General features: G+C 45.2%; 1 protein-coding gene across 3 annotated transcripts in view; it reads left to right on the forward strand.

The window, feature by feature from the left end:
• Positions 1-14,670, forward strand: part of IL1RL2 (interleukin 1 receptor like 2) — a 40,706-nt gene extending 26,036 nt beyond the window's left edge. For 2 of the 3 annotated variants that reach the window (XM_068564653.1, XM_068564654.1), the window contains exons 7-11: positions 251-380; positions 1,153-1,289; positions 5,247-5,390; positions 11,988-12,149; positions 13,776-14,670. In XM_068564653.1, coding sequence (XP_068420754.1) covers positions 251-380; positions 1,153-1,289; positions 5,247-5,390; positions 11,988-12,149; positions 13,776-14,194 — 992 coding nt within the window. In that variant the 3' untranslated portion in view covers positions 14,195-14,670. The remainder of the gene's footprint in view (positions 1-250; positions 381-1,152; positions 1,290-5,246; positions 5,391-11,987; positions 12,150-13,775) is intronic. The other variant, XM_068564655.1, reaches the window with a different exon arrangement.
• The last annotated feature ends 2,441 nt before the right edge of the window (positions 14,671-17,111 follow it).

A 17,111-nucleotide genomic window follows, 5' to 3' on the forward strand; every position in this document is an offset into this window, starting at 1 on the left:
TGGGAAAATTGGTCTGAAGCTGGTGACGTTTGACAGCTTATTCCTGTCTCTGTACAATAGGCATCCTGGAAGGTCATGTGTCCTCGTCCTTTCCATCCAGGGAGAGAATAATGTACAGTAGATGAACATTGACCTCAGGGGGACATTTTTGGTAATTGAAATATATTCAAGGCTCAGAAGCAAGGTGCCTTTGTTAAGCAGGTCACTTTGGTAGTGTTTTCATTGTGTGTTTATGAATTTGATTGTACAGGCTCCACCCTCATCGTGGACTGCAATATAACAGACACACGGGGTAACACAAACCCGCGCTACTGGAGGGTCAATAACACATTGGTCAATGTTTACTACAAGGAATCCAAACGAATTCAAGAAGGAAGCGAGTAGGTGTTTTGCTTTTCTGGCTTCCCTAAAACCTAGCACGAATTTCTCCATCTAAATGATTTTGGTGCTGGTACTGCTTTATTTTAGGTGGCTCTCACTGTCTCTCCCCTCACTCCTCTTGGTTGTAGTTTTCAAGCCCTTTTCAGTACTGTGGGGCCAAGCATCTGGTTCAGAGAAGATGCTCATGTTATTACTCCTGCTTGGGTCATAGAGAGAGGAGACAAAACAACAAAGTATGGCTCCAAGCAGCAAGATCAGTTTCTCTCAGCTACTCCTTACAACCAGCCTCATTCCTATTTAGGAAGGCCATGGGCCTTCAAGGCTTAAATAGCAAAATGGCCACGACACAGGGTTTCTTGGGAGAACGATGCACGATCATTAGCTACTGGAGTGGTGGAAACCCAATTTATGGTGGTTTAAGTTGAGTGGTATGAAACAAGACTAATGAAGTCAAAAGGCAGAAGAACCTGTGTTGGGCTTTGCAGTGTAGGTCGGTTAGGATGAGTGGAGAGGGATAGGGGGAGGCCCCTTTGGGCTGAGGATGGTGTCTCTAATTCAAAGGACTACACTTCTGCATCACTGTCTAGAAGAAAATGCAAATTTGGTGCTACACAATCCATCACCTCATTGAGCCAGCAGGGTATTCTTAAGGTGAAACGATGGCCCCAAGTGTTCTCCAGGAAAGAACTTTATTCTCCAGACAAAAGGTTATAAAATATGTTGGTTAAATACAACTCATGTACATATTAATGACTGGCTCCTCTTTCATAGAAACTACACTGTTTTTCAAGGACATCTTTTTTACACAGTGAACATAACCTTCTTAGAAGTGAAAATGGAAGATTATGGCCACCCTTTCACATGCCATGCTGGAGTGTCTGCAGCTTACGTTATACTAAAACTCCCAGGTAATACTCTAGTGGGATGCATTCGGCTCAAGAGTGTTCCAGGTGATGGCAAGGAAACACAAATGAAAGAGGAGTGACTTGAAATGTTTGGTGTGAGGCAACAGAGTGGTATTAAATAGGGAAACTCAATATGAAATCTAGATAAAAGCTGATAACCCTGTCTGGTCATGTTCTTGGGGTCAGGCTGTGGCTTCACTACAGTGTCCTTAGAAAGCTCCCTATTAATATGCATTGAGATTTTATGCATCAGAACTCTAGAAAACACAGAAGTATTCCTTTATTAAACCTGCTTGCTCAACTTTTATAATCATGTACTTGTGATTTTCAGCTTTTAGGTTGTTTATTATAAATCATGTGATGTAAAAATAAAGTGCTAATGTATATTTTTATCATGTAACTTTGTAAAATTATCTGTAGAGGCTGAATCCTCATATTTGAGCAGGAAGGCTTCAAATTCCATGTGTGTACACAGATTGTGCACTTAACACTGTACAGAGTGTGCTGATTATCCATTGGAGGTGATGGAACCAGAGAGTAAATAGTGAAGGATGAAATCATAATCTCGAGAAAAACTTTCAATTCTTAAATGTATCAGGGGAAATGTTTGAAGTACCTTGTAAGAGGTTTACCAAGCCTGTAGTTTACCAAGACAGCTTTTTTATAATTCTATTAATATCACCTATTTTTTTTTTTTTGGATAGCTACACACAAGAGAGAGGGCTTGAATTTTCCAGTGTCCCTTAAGGATCAGTTAAAGCCATGTTTGCGTGCGTCTAGCTAAAGTCTCACTAGCGTCCATCCCCTCCCTTTGAATGGCAATCAGTAGGTGTGTGTCCACAGTAGCCTGCACTCCTGACTGGGCTTTTTCCCTACCTCACTTCCATGCCCGGAGGCCAAGGTCACACTGTCCCCAGGTGCCTTTCCTGTGAATGAGCACACAGCACCTCCCCCTTCTCACTCTGGACCAGGGGGAGCCCTCTTGGGTGCCTCAGGTAGAAGGAGTTTTGGCTTATCTGCCATCACTGTCTATTTTTCCTCTGCTCAATGGCTTTTCTTTGTCATCGAAAGTCATTTGGGATCACTTTCCCCCAATCAGTCATGTGCATCCCATCTCCCTCTATGGCACATCTGGGTGATTCTTGAGATTCTATCCTCAGAGCCACTCTTTCTATACCCTCCTCTCTGATACTGTCCCTTATCCTCATGGTTTCAACTGTCATCCCTGTGTGCGTGAAAACAAACTCCACATCTCCAATGACATTTTCCCTTCCCACGTGGCAACTCTGCATTTCCAACTGCTTACTGGACAGATTTTGAACTTTATATAAAGAGAGTTACATAGTAGGTTTTCTTTGATGTGTTGCTTCTCTTCTTAGGTTTATGGGGTTCACTGAGGCATCGGTGATGTAGCGTGTAGCAGAAGTTCATTCATTTTCAGTGCTGAATCCTGTTCCATTGAATAACCAGGTTACAGTGTATCCATTCTACTGTAACTATGTGGTCATTTGAGTTGTTTCCAGTTTTGACAAATCATGATGCTATGGAAATTCTTGTGTGTTGGTCCTGGCGCTCATGTAGAAGCATTCCTTTGTGATACATCATTAGGAGTAAAATTGCTGGAGAGAGTGCCTCAGGGTCCACACCAGAGAAAAGAGGGGGACCTGATTGTGGGAAGCCTTGGAAATTGCACAATACCTGAAGTGGTTATAACTGAAATCTGCCTCAACCTAGACTGAGGAAGACCAGTGTCAATTTCTATGTCAATACTGGCTTATAGGTAGTAACCACGTGGAAGTACTGTATTCAGAAGGATTCTGAGGCAAAGTCCAGGCTCAGAGCAACTAATGATGTTATCAGTTAACACCTGGTGATCATACAGGAGAGGGGACATGTCCTTAATCTCCTTTGTTTCAGGTTAGTTAAGAAACCTACGCTTACTAAATTCATCTTTGTTCCTATCAACACTTATTTCATATCTCACATGCAATGTATATTTGGACGTGTGCACTCTGTTTTGTTTTCCCTAAATTCTTAGGAACAAACCCTCTTAAATCCAAGCCTCTTGTTGCTTTCCTTGGGACCTGAAGTAAGGTTACAACTTCTCCATTGGACTTCCTGATTTTTGTTGAAGACACCTTCAGATGTGAATCATATTTGGATGATCGGAAGCAGGCTCTCTAGAAAGTTGTTTGGGTTGGGTGTGCCCTCCTATGAATTTCCTTTAATCACTTGTTCTCAGCTACCATCTCAGTTTAAGGCTGGTGGTAGCCAGGTGGACCCAAAAGGTAAATACCCCCTTAAATAGGGCCTTCAATAGGTCACCTGATGTCTCAACAGAGAGTTTTCCACTTATTTCAGTTTCAAAGCCAATACTTCCTTTGAACTTATTCATTAACTTCCTGTTTGGAATTTCATTGTCTTTTAGCTCAATTATAGAGAAGAGGGTATCGACACTCCTGAATGCAGTGCGTGATCAACCCAAGAATTTCAGGCCAACACTCCTGTTTACTTACCAGAGGCTTTTTGAATCATAAATATTGTGGCCGTGGTCTTTTTATCATGACCATTTGCAGTGCCAAGATCCCTGATGTGTACAGTAAAGGTCCCCACACACAGATATTCCCAAGGGGAGAGGTGGCACTGTTGCTCCAAGAGCTGGTAAAAAGCGTAGAAGCGGGAGGTGGCAGCGGGGAGGAGGCGATTCCATCCAACAGATAGAAGCTAGAGGTTCAAACTCATGGTCAGGACCAACTGGGCACCAGCGTGCAGAGCAGATCCACATGGCTATGCTGGGACTTAATCAATGGATTAATTTTGGGGACACAGAATGTGTTTTTAGTTATTGTGCTTTATTATGCCATGTATTTGAAGACATACAAGCACGCATAGGGATTTCTTTGCAAAATGTTTGCAACATGGTGTGGCCTAGGGCAGGTTGTGATCGGTTCTTCAGTAAGCTCCCCTCCCCACTCCCGCCCACCCTCCTACCCACACACACTTTCCAGTGGGGACCAGAGGACCAGGGAGGGGGCCAATGAAGGAAGTGGTGGACGTGCGGTGGATTCTAAGAATGGGGAGGATTTCTCTTCCGCTCTCCCACTTCCTCTTTTCTAGTTCTCGCCTTCCTAGAGCCTCCTTCTTTGACAGCACCGCTTTGGGCTGTGGTCAGGCAGAAAGCTGTGCTGTTCCTCTTCTTAGATACGTAGGAGCATGTTTTGAGGGGGCTTGGAGTTCCAGAGAAATTGGTTCTTCTCCTTGGTCATCTCTTGCCCACTGCTTTTGCTTTAATTGCTTGGCAATGTGCTCACAAAACAGAGCGGGGTGTAAACGCCCTTCCTGAGACCATGTCTTGCAGACAGGTGCCCAGCCTGGCCTCTGCTGGCCCAGAGGGGATGAGGTGGGAGTTTGGCTCTCAGCCAGTCTTATGAAGCCACGGAGATGGCTTCCAGGAGAGGCAGCTGAAGGTTCTTTATTTATGACACGAGTCCTGCTGTTCAAGTTTGAGTAACTGGGAAGGCGGTTATAACAGTAATATAATGAAGAACATGCAACAGAACCACCTGGGGAACTTCCCCAGTAAAGGTTCTCAGGCTCCACCTCTGGAGAGTCTAGTGTTGAGTAAGGAGGACCCGGTCATGTGTGCTTTGATAGGGGAGCAGTCTTCCTGCGGTCAGAGCCATGCCACACCCACCGTCTGGAGCTAGGGGTCTGCAGACTTTCCCTCTCCAGATTCCCAAGATCACATTTTCTTCCCCAAACTCATGGTCAAGACCAAATTATTCTACTCCCCATACCTATTACTTAACTGTAAAGGAATAATTAAGTGCTCCCCTCACTGACATTTACTACCCATCTGGCGTATGTAATGGGACTTGTGTAAGTTAAGTGTATAATTGACTCTTTGTAGTATTATTATTTTATTATTTATTGGTTTTTTTTTTTTGCCATCATTTGTAGTTCCAGATTTTCAAGCTTACTTGATAGGAGGGCTTCTTGTCTTGACCAGCGTGGCGGTGTCTGCTGCATGTATCTACAACGTTTTTAAGATCGACATTGTACTCTGGTATCGAAGTGCCTTCCATTCTGCAGGGCCCATAGAAGGTGAGTAACCATTGAAAAATGCATTGTCCTGGAATCTGCTCGTCCGTATAACCGTTGTAAATATACTTGATCATCTTTACTAGCTTGCCTTTCGTGTTGTTGGCAACTTTAGAGGAGAGCGTCTCCCTGGGGCTTCTTGTACTTTAGAGAAAGGATTTGCCCATAGCCACTGGCACTGTACAATCGCATAAGGCTTGCAAGCTAGGAGTGACCTGGCAGATCATCTTCTGGCTCCCAGTGCAACTGTTTTAGGAAGGTTCTCACGTCCACTGGTGTTGGCAAAAGACAAAAACTTCTCTTGGAGCAGCGTGAGCTCTGTTCACGGTACATCTTCAACACAGCACATGTGCATGCAGAACTTATGTCACAGAGAGCTAGGAGTTGCCTGTGTTTGCGGCTCCTTCTGGGCCTGGGCTGGTGCCCAAAAAGATTTGTCTCCAGCTCTCAAGTTTGGAGAGAGACAGACCTGGGTTTGAACTTGAGTTCTCCACTTACTCCCTGTGTGATTTAGGTATTTAATTCTCTTCTCTTTCTCAGGTATAGGCGGAAAGAAGGAAGGGAGGAAGGGAGGGAGGGAGGGAGGGAAGGAGGGAGGGAGGGAAGGAAGGAGGGAGGGAGGGGAGGGGAGGGGAGGGGAGGAGACGATGATCAGAGCCCACCTCACAGAGTCCTGTAGGAATAGCTGAGTTGACGTTCAGGAAAGCACTGAGGGTCCTGGGGTGCAGGGGGCTCCCGTGTCTGAAGGTCCACGCAAGCTGCCCCTGCCGCTCTGCCTGGGGGCTCATTTTGGTGTGGGGAGCCGTGTCCTGACAGCACTAGTCACCGGAGAAGCGCCCATGTGATCCGGAATCTGAGCATCAGGCATTTCCCATCGCTGTGCTTTCAACTCTGTGCTATTTCTTTTGTATCTCACAATAGATGTGATCAATCAAGGCCTCGTAGAAAAGTAATACATCTGCTTTAACGTCTCCTAACTGGATAGAAAAGTCACACCCGGCTGAGAGAGGTCTGTGCAGCTTTCCTGCACGGAGATACACAATCGTATCCCTTTCAAGTCCATAGACTTGCGGTGTTGACGGGGACTCAGGGAGGTGGGGTGGGTCCCAGCACGTTTTAGGAATCCCTATTACACAGAAGGGTGGTAGTCACACTAAGTGCCTGCTTTGCATATAAAACACACGTGTTTGTCCACATGTTTGATAAAGCATAAGTGTCCTAACTTGGAGTTTAAGTTAAATTTCAGAATTCAAAATTGGCAGCCCTTGAGCAACCTGGAAAAAAACGGATTCTTTTTTTTTTTTTTCTTTGCCGGTACAATTCACTTGTGGAAATCGGCGTTGCATGTCCAATGCGGCCTGAAGCTCTTTTAGTGTTGCAGGCGCCGAGCTGGGCCGTGGCCCCTGTAGGGCCTGCTCTGCCTAAGCCCACCTCTGCCTGTGCTCTTCCTGCATCTGTCTGAGAAGAGACCTCAGGGCAGCACCGCTGCTTGTCTTTTCTGACACAGAGATGCTTTGTTTGTTGACTGACAGGGGGCTGCGTGGGTTCAGCGTTGTCCCCGGAACTCCCTCCCTGACCTACCGGGATCCCCGGGAGCGTGAATGCTGAGTGTCTGGTGAAACCGCCACGAGTGAGGTCAAGTGTAGCAGGAAGAGAAAAAAGGAATCGTGCCTCACCCTGAGCAGGGGAAGCTGGACAGTTGATTGACTCAGGGTGCCCCACCCTTTGCTCAGACTGGGCTGCTGCCCAGATTTGGAACCGGCGGGCTGAGGGTTTGGAGATGGGAACCTACAGTCAGCCGGCGGTCTTCTTCCTTTTAAGTCAAAAAAGTACACGCGCCCTTTGTGATGAAATTTCCTCCAGCTCAGTCTCTGAGAACTGCCCTGTGAGCCCCCTTTGAGTGTGACTTCAGCAGTGAGTTAGTGATGAGACCCTGAGGCGAGTCCCGGATGCTGTTTCCAGCTTTGTGTCCCTTGAGGATATTTTCTGGTTAGTTGGGAACATGTGGAGTAATGGATGACAAATACAAGTGAGGCAGAGAGAGAACATGTGTCCTTCTCGTGATAACTTGTTTATTCCAACCAGATTAGTCAAGCTGCAGCTGTGATTAATAGTGAGGTGTGTATAACTCACAGTTTTATTAAGAGTCATGGACAGGCCCGGCTAAGTCCACGAGCTCTGTGTATTGTCTGTTAAATCACAGGAGGGAGTTTAAAAATTCTTATCCCAGGTGTGCATGTGTGTACACAAATGTAAGGATTAGTTTACAAATCTACGCGAGAGATATATCTGTGCCTCACCTTATTCCAAATAGGTTTGTGGGGAATGTACCTGTAGAACAGACGATTAAAAACAAAAACAAGGGCTTCCCTGGTGGCGCAGTGGTTGGGAATCCTCCTGCCAATGCAGGGGACACGGGTTCGAGTCCTGGTCCAGGAAGATCACACATGCCGCGGAGCAACTGAGCCCGTGAGCCACAACTACTGAGCCTGCACTCTGGAGCCCACGAGCCACAACTACTGAAGCCTCGTGCCACAACTACTGAAGCCCATGTGCCTAGAGCCCATGCTCCGCAACAAGAGAAGCCACCGCGATGAGAAGCCCACGCACCGCAACGAAGAGTAGCCCCCGCTCACCTCAACTAGAGAAGGCCTGCACGCAGCAACAAAGACCCAACGCAGCCAAAAGTAAAATAAATTAAAAACAAAAACAAAACAAGTACAGTGAACAAAGGGTAGAATGATAACATAAGCAGGGCAGGGGACAGTTAGTGACCCACCTTGGATGGTTTTTAAAGATGCTGTCGCTTTAAAAGTGAAGGCAAAGCCATGACAAGGTTCATGGCGCTGTTTACACAACCTTTTCATTCACTCATGAGGGCACATGGCTTTTTCTGGGCCAATCCCCCAGGAAAATTGTTTTGTAGGGAGAGCTTGTCTTTAAAGCATGTGATGTAATGAACTTTGCTTGCAAGAAAATTCCCATGGTAAATGTAAAAGCATGTTTAATGTGCCTTTTCTCCCAGTGTCTTCATGCTAGGGCAAAAACGCCAAAAACTCATGCAATTCAGTTAGCGCACTTACCTGAAGGTCAAATTGATTCCATCTGATTTTTCCACGGGACCAGTTTGATCAGGTTTAAAATTTAGCAACATCGTATTGAGAGAAGTAGGGAATCAAATAACGTTTAGGCAGCTTTCATAAACATTAAGTTGTGCAAATAAATGACTGTACTTTTGCCAACAGCCAATGAGGGTGTACGCAGATGCTTTAACATCAAAAGTAGGGATGAATGTCCTTAGAAAATGAAAGGAACTTCACCAGAACCTGGATGCACTGTTTCCCCACCATTACACAGAGAGAGCAGGGCCCACTTTCCTTAGGAAACTCACTAGTAGGTCTGTGTCTCTGTAATTTTCTTGATGATGTAGACAGTTGCGGGGGGTGGTCCACCTCATGGTTATTTGTTGCTATTCATTGTTATTTCCCCAATTCCGGCCCAGTTACTGTGGCTGGGAATCAAATCACCTCAAAACTTTACGGCATAAAACCACCACTTATTTTGCTTCTGGATTCTGTGGGTCAGGAGTGTGGACGGGCAAAGCGGGGGTGGCCTGTCTCAGCCCCATGATGCCTGGGGCTTCAGCTAGAGGATGAGCAGCTGATTTGGGCTGTTGACTGGTGGCCTGGGCTCCTCTCCAAATAACCTCTCTATGGGGGCTACGACACTGGGCTTCCTCACAGCATGCGATGGCTTCCAAGGGCTAGTGTTTCAAGAACGGCAGAGCTAGGTAAAAGCCCTTTTTTTTTTAAATGACTCAGACCCTGAATTTCTAGGATCAATTCTACCTTGTTCATTTGTCAAGGCAGCTGCAGAGTCTTACCCAATTCTAAGGAAGGCGAAATAGATTCTGCCTCTTTGTGGGGTGTGGCAAAGTGCAGAAAGAACATGTGAGACTGGAAATACTGCTGGGGCTATTTTTGGAAAATACCACCTGACACAGTTGCACAGGATGAATCAGGGATGAGCTTTGTGAAGCTTCCTTCTCCTAATTTAATCAATCAAGCCTATGTAATGAAGCCTCCATAAAACCTGGAAGGACAGGGTTTGGAGAACTTCTGGGCTGGTGAGCAGGTAGAGTTCGGGGAGAGTGGTGCCCCCCAGAGAGGGTATGGATGCCCTGCACCCCTTCTCCACCGTTTGCCCTGCACATCTCCTCATCTGGCTGTTGATTCATATCCTTTAAAATCCTTGTATTATAAGTCAGTGGTCTAGTAAGTAACACGTTTCTCTGAGTCTGTTCTAGCAAATTAATCGAACCCAAGGAAGGGGTCGTGGGAATCTGGTTTACAGCCAATTGGTCCGGAGTACAGGTAACACCCTGGACTTGCTACTGGTATCCTGAATTAGTGTTACCAAACTCAGGTTCGGCTGTTCATCACTCGAAAGCCAATACTCGAGAGACAAGGGTTGGTTGGAAAAGGAAATGTTGTTTTAGTCAGGAGCCCGGCAACCAGGGGAGAAGGTGGACTGGTGTCCCAGAACCAACTCCAAAGATTCTGCGTGGCCATGAAAGTTAAAGGGAAAAGGGGAAATAATCTCAGCTAATCACTGAGAAAGGGGGTCAGATTCTTCACCATCTCCCACTGCGTGCAGGCTTGTTGACGCCACATGATCTTTCTTTAGATGCTATCTTGTTCACACAGTCTGCTTGTGAGATTACTGAAGGGGAAGCTGGGGAAAAGATGTAGTCATCTGTTAATTCTTTATTCTTCATTTCTACTAAGAAAAGAATCAACAGGTTAGGCGAGGCATTGTGTGATCAAAAGATTTGAAAGGTGTGCTTTGGCCAGAGGTTAGTTAAGCATGGAGGCACCTGGTGTAAAAGTTAAGCTAAAATATAGCTTTGCTAGAGTGACAGGACAAAAGGGCCTCCTGCAAAGAGCTGCTTCCTGCAAGGAGCTGCTTACATTGGGGTGGTGGGGGGGTGAGTCGTTGGAACTTCCAGTTTGTAGCGCCTTGGTCAGAATCACAGGTAACAACTGGGCGTCTGAAGTGGAATGTGACCTTGTGGAACTGAGCCCTTTCCCTGTGCAATCTGATTCTATCTCTGGGTAGAAATTGTCAGAATGGAGTTGAATTCTTAGACACCCTGCTGGCATCCAAGAATTGCTTGTTGGTGTGGGGAAACCTCCACACACACATATTGCAAGTGGGTCTGGGAACCGTCTTCAGGGACCCAATCATAAAGGGGCCTTCACACTTTCGTGCGTTTTACTTCCAGGAGCCTGACCAAGCTCTGCTGGTAAATATCAGAGAAAAATTCCTTTATGTGCTTCCAGCAGGGAGAGGGGAAAAAGAACCATTTTGAAAGACACCAGAGCATTCTGTTCTTAACAAGGACTGCCCTCAGGATACACCAGTTAATGAGAACCTAACCTGCTGGGGTTTTATCAGGGCCTGACTGGCCTGGGCAAAGGGAAATAACAAACTCCAGCCCTCTCTAGCCATCCTGCCCAACCTAAGGGGGGAGAAAACACTGAGAAATGTTTGTGAATTTCATAGTCCAGAGGCATAGGCTCACTAAAAGACTGAGATCTAATCATAGGACTAGAGGATACTTCCCCTCTTCCCACTCCTCACCACATATTGCTAACGACCTGTTTACAGCAATTCTTTTTACCTGGTAGATCACATCCAGCTATCAAGAAAAACTATAAGGCCTATTAGAGGACAAAAAACCCCCCACAATTTGAAGAGACAGAGCAAGCATTAGAACTAGATATGGTGGGGATGTTGGAATTATAAGACTGTGAATTTAAAACAACTATGATTGCTATGCTTAGGACTCTAAAGGATAAAGTAGACAGCATGCAAGAACAGATGGGCAATGTAAACAGATGGGAATACTAAGAAATAACCAAAAAGAAATGCTAGCAGAAAACAAACAAAAATGAAGAATGCTTCTGATGGGCTTATTACTAGACCAGACACTGCTAAGAAAAGAATCTCTGGGCTTGAGGATACCTCAGTGGAAACCTCCAAAACTGAAAAGCAAAGAGAACAAAGACCAGGAAAAAACAAAACGAAACAAAACAAAATATCCAATGACTGTGAGACAACTACAAAGAGTGTAACATACATGTATTTCAAACACTAATTACTGAGAATTTCTCCAAATTAATGTCAGATGCCAAACCACAGATCCAGGAAGCTCAGAGCACTCCAATTAAGATAAATACCAAAGACAAACAAACAAAACTACACCTAGGCATATCATTTTCAAACTACAGAATAAAAGATAGGGAAAAAATTCTGAAAGAAGCCAGGGGAAAAAGACACCTTACCTCTAGAGAAACAAAGATGAATTACATTCAGCTTATCCTCAAAAAACCATGCATGAAAGAAGAGATTGGAGTGAAAATTTAAAGTGTTGAAAGAATGAGATGCAGTGCTTGGCAATGAGTCAGCCAACTGGGCACCCTGAAGTCATTGAACCCAAGAAAAAAGACATCATGATAGCAACTCAGATTTTCACTTTGTTCACATAAGATAATTTGGTAGGAATAATTTCACGAGCTTGTCCCATTTCCTTTTCAGATGGGAAGCTGTATGATGCATACGTCTTGTGCCCCAAGCCTCAAAGAGAAAGCCAGAGCCATGATGTGGACACTCTGGTGTTGAAGATTCTCCCCAAGGTGCTGGAGAGGCAGTGTGGATACAAGTTATTTATATTTGGCAGGGATGACTTTCCTGGACAAGGTATGTTTTAAATGAGGTATAAAAATAAGAAATGAATAAAATGGAAAGGAACCGAAATTCCCTGATGGTCCAGTGGTTAGGACTACATGCTTCCACTGCAGAGGGCACAGGTTCGATCCCTGGTCAGGGAACTAAGATCCCGCATGCTGCAATGCAGCCAAAAAAAAAAAAAAAAAAAATGGAAAGGAACCTCTCTCTTCTTTGACTTTACAAACAGAAGGAGCTATGCTTGCCTTTCCCACAGAACCACAGGGAGCCTTTCACTCCCCTGCCCACAGCCCCTGAGCTGAGGAGGTAGGACCAGGCTCTCTTCTCTCACTAGGCTCATCCCTACAACAGGATAACTGGGATTCCTGGTTGAAATCATGTGACTTTCACTTTGGGTAAGGATCTGGTTGACCCATTTGTATGAACCACTGGATGATGACATACACAGCCTTGGCCAAGAGACTAAAAAGGGACAACTGGTCATTTGCTGTCACATCCTTGAGTCTAACCGCTGAGTATTTTCTGTCAATTTGAATTTGTAAAAGAGCTCATGTTTAAGGCTGGTTTTATAAACTTCAACTCTCTCCAACCCTGCCCTACCTAAATAAAATAGAAGTTATTTATTTCCCCCTTTTAATAGGAGAGTAACTTTGGGAAATGCAGTTAACATCACTGAACCTCAGTTGTCTCGTCTGTCAAATGGGGTTGAGAATGCTTCCCTGACTCAGTTGAGAGAAAAGATAAAGGTAAAGGTAAAACCTGAGTAGGGACCAGTATGGAGCTTAGCGCATATTAGATACTCAATAGATGAAAACATCCGTCTTATCCTATACCTTCTCTTTCTTAGAAGGCGATACAGTAAACAGCTGATACTTGAAATATCACTAGGAAACCAAGATTACTACCTAGTGGCCTGTTCTGGGTCATTTTAAAAGGTTTCTAAGAACTTCGGATTTGTAGGCTGCTCCTATCCACAGCTTATCACATCTTTTCAAGTTATGAAATCATCCTCCGTGAGGAAATGAAAATGTGATCCAGTGCTTGTTATAAACCTGCAGAAGAGCTCTCATTTCATAAGCATATCAATATTCATTCATTCATTCACTTCTTCAACAAATATTTATTGAGCACCTGCTATGTGCCAGGTAATGTTGTAGGCACTAGAAATATTAAAATAAACCAAAGAGAAGAAGGAAGTGCTCTTGGGGAGGTTACAGTCTATTCTTATAGCCTAAGAATAAGGAGGATATAAAACTTGGCCTTTGTTTTGAAAAAAGACCAAGTTTTATCCATCGTTGGATATTTCAAGAACTTTCCCCTCCCCTTCCCAAGAAATCATTAGGATATGTTATTTGGTTTCAAGTTAGTCTTATAAGTCCTGGTCATTTAAATAGCTATGAAACACAAGAGGAAAACACAAATAAAGATTAGTAGTACAACATTTGAGCTAACTACATGTGTCCTATCCTTTAAAAGTCTGTTATTTTTAAAAAAGTATTTATCCTCTACTATATACCAGACCTTCAGCTAAGTTTGGAGATACAAAGTTAGACCTGCTAAGATCCTTGTTCTGAGTAGCGCATGGTCTGTGGCTCTTTTAATCGTGAGATGTTCTGCATCTTCTTTCTTTATATCCAGCTGTGGTCAATGTTATCGATGAAAATATTAAGCTGTGCAGAAGACTGATCATCTTCATAGTTCCCGAAGCGCTAAGCCTTGACCTATTAAGGAACATGTCAGAAGAACAAATCGCAGTCTACAATGTTCTCATCCAGGACGGGATAAAGGTCATTCTGATTGAACTGGAGAAGGTCAAGGACTATACAACCTTGCCAGAGTCCATTCAGTACATCAGACAGAAGCATGGGGCCGTCCAGTGGAGTGGGGACTTCACAGAGCAGTCACAGTGTGCAAAGACCAAGTTCTGGAAAAAAGTGAGGTATCACATGCCACCCAAAAGGTGGCCACCTTCTCCCCCTGTCCAGCTGCTAAAGCACACACCCTTCGACCTCATGGACAGCAAGTGGGAGACCAACGTGGGGTTCATCACCCCGTGATGGAGAGTTGCTTGTCATGTGGTGGCTCACATTTAAATAAGGATGCACTGCCTTTGGGCCATTCGCTTGAAGCTTACGGTTGTGTACTTGTGGAAAGGACTGTGTTTATTTGCTCATTTTGCTCAGAGCTACTTCTTTAGGGGAAGACATTACCTCTCCCGAAGCCCTCATTAACTGACTGGCTCATGAACACTGATGAACGTGGAGCGTTAGCGTTTGATTCCCTGGGGATGGGACATGGAGAGTTGTAGAGTGGCAGTTCAGATGTCAGGTGGTTTGGCATGTGGTGTGGCCCCGGTGGGGCTGGGTAGCCAGGATGCAGGAGAGCAGTGTGGGCTTGGGTAGGGCTGGCAAAGGTAATGGCCCTCACTCTTCATGCCTGACCAGTGTGCAAGGCCCTTGTCCTCAGGGAATATTTGCTGTGTCTCTGAGCCCCTCTCACTCCTCAAATGCAAATAAATACCTGTGACCCCGCAGTCTGAGCGCCTTGACACTGGAAGCAACTTGGAGGTCACCTAGACCTGTGGGGACCAACTCTGGTGCCACCGAGATTGCCCGTTAATCACCCTGCTGGTGGGCCCCATGCTTTGAAAGACTTTACCTGTCAAACCAAAATAAGTAAGAACTCACTTATTTTTTTTCCAGCTGGCCTACGTCAGCCGGAATTCTGAGCCACGTATGATAGATGCAGTTACCACACCAAGAGGATGTACTTCTACTCCAAGTAAACAAAGCCATCTTTCAGATAGCTGGTATCACTCTCATCACAGGTCATCACAGTTTATGATTTAACAAGTCACAAAGATTTCTGACACTAAAATTTAGCTGTAAACTCTTATCATTACTTTCAAAGACCCAAACTGTTGGAGCTTAGATATAGTCCAACTCTCTTATTCTGTGGTTGACAACAGCAGCATTCAAAGGTGGTGCTATGGTGAGAATGTTCCCGTCCCCAGAATTCATATGTTGGAATCCCGACACCCAATGTCATGCTTTAGGAGGTGGGGCCTTGGGAGGTGATTAGGTCTTGAGGGAGGAGCCCTCATGGATGGGATTGGTGTTCTTTTTGTTTTTTTTAACATCTTTATTGGAGTATAATTGCTTTACAATGGTGTGTTAGTTTCTGCTGTATCACAAAGTGAATCAGCTATACATATACATATATCCCCATATGCCCTCCCTCTTGCATCTCCCTCCCACCCCTCTAGGTGGTCACAAAGCACCGAGCTGATATCCCTGTGCTATGCGGCTGCTTCCCACTAGCTATCTGTTTTACATTTGGTAGTGTATACATGTCCATGCCACTCTCTCACTTCGTCCCAGCTTACCCTTCCCCCTCCCCGTGTCCTCAAGTCCATCTTCTACTTCTGTGTCTTTATTCCTCTCCTGCCCCTAGGTTCTTCAGAACCTTTTTTTTTTTTTTTTTTTTTTTTTTAGATTCCATGTATATGTGTTAGCATACGGTATTCGTTTTTTGGCGTTCTTGTAAAAGAGATCCCAGATGCTTCCTTGCCTCTTCCACCACATGAGGGTGTAATGAGAAGTCTGCAGTCTGGAAGAGGGACCTCACCTCTTCCAGAGCCTGGTCTCAGACTCCCAGCCTCTAGAAGGCTGAGAAATAAATTTCTGTTGTTTATAGGTCACCCAGTCTATGGTATTTTGTTATAGAAGCCGAGCAGATGAGGGCATGGCCCTAATGAAGAGTCATAGAGACCGGAGGGGGTCAGTCTATGGACCACACAGGAGATGTGTCAGGGCCGGGGGCGGGGGGAGCAGCAGGGGTTAGCAGGGACGGCAGAGGCCCCATGTGTTGGGGGAGCAGGGTCAGGTGGGCCTGTGCCCTTCTTCACAAGCCGTGGATGGCATTGAGTGCCTGGCGGGATCTTAGGTGACAAGGAGCCCACGCTCGTCTCTCAGGATTTATATTCCGAGATGACCCAGCTTTACACATTTGTTATCGTCATACTCAGGTCCGGAATGAACATCAACCCACTCTTTATTTTATTTACTATTGGCTCTTTAAAATTTTTCAAGTTATGGGAAATATATATAACATGCAAACTTTACCATCTTAACCATTTTTAGGCGTGCAGTAGAGTGGCATTAGGTACATTCACACTGTTTTACAACCATCAGCATGGTCTGGCTCCAGAACTTTTTCATCTTCCACAATTGCAACTCTGTCCCCATTAAGCATTGACTCCCCATTCCCCCTTCCCCCCCCAGGACCCCTGCTCTCGGCTCCTGGCAACTTCCTGTGTCTATGATTTGGACTGTTCTAGGTACCTCACGGAAGTGGAATCATAGGGTATTTGTCCTTTTGTGACTGGCTTATTTTCCTTAGCATTCTGCCCTCAGAGTTCCATAATATTTGCTTTGTGTTCATTACTCTCACCTAGTCCCTCCCTCCTTTTTTTCCTTCCCTACTTGAAGGGCACAGTGAGGGGAGGGCAGATTCTCTGTTTTATTACAGGGAGAGGGACGACCACCCAAAGTCATAAGCTCATTAGGGCCCTTCTAATCAGATGTTTGTAAATTTTTTGCGTCTTGGTTTATCTCCCCAACCTGGGAATCATAGCTCTTCATGGAGGATTTTCCAGTTTAGGTAAAATAAGCTGTTTCTCGTGGTGCGCCCAAGAGCACAACGATGACCGCCACATGTGCCCCTCATCCTGTTCCCCTCACCTTCCGTCAGTCTTCTCCTCTCTGGTTTGTCCCTCGTTGTCTGCAATGCTGGAGAAGTCTCCTCACCTGTAGGACGGCTGACACTTTGTCCTTCGATTGGTCTTATGTGGAGCCCATATGACAGCGCCTATTTCACCATGGAGGAAGCCGAGGTCCAGAAAAGTGAGGCTGATAAACCAGAGACACAGTCATTTGTCGGGCAGGCACTGTAGTCTGCTACCTGCGCTGTGGT

The sequence above is a fragment of the Eschrichtius robustus genome, chromosome 15, assembly GCF_028021215.1.
Source record: "Eschrichtius robustus isolate mEscRob2 chromosome 15, mEscRob2.pri, whole genome shotgun sequence".
Taxonomy (NCBI): Eukaryota; Metazoa; Chordata; class Mammalia; order Artiodactyla; family Eschrichtiidae; genus Eschrichtius; species Eschrichtius robustus.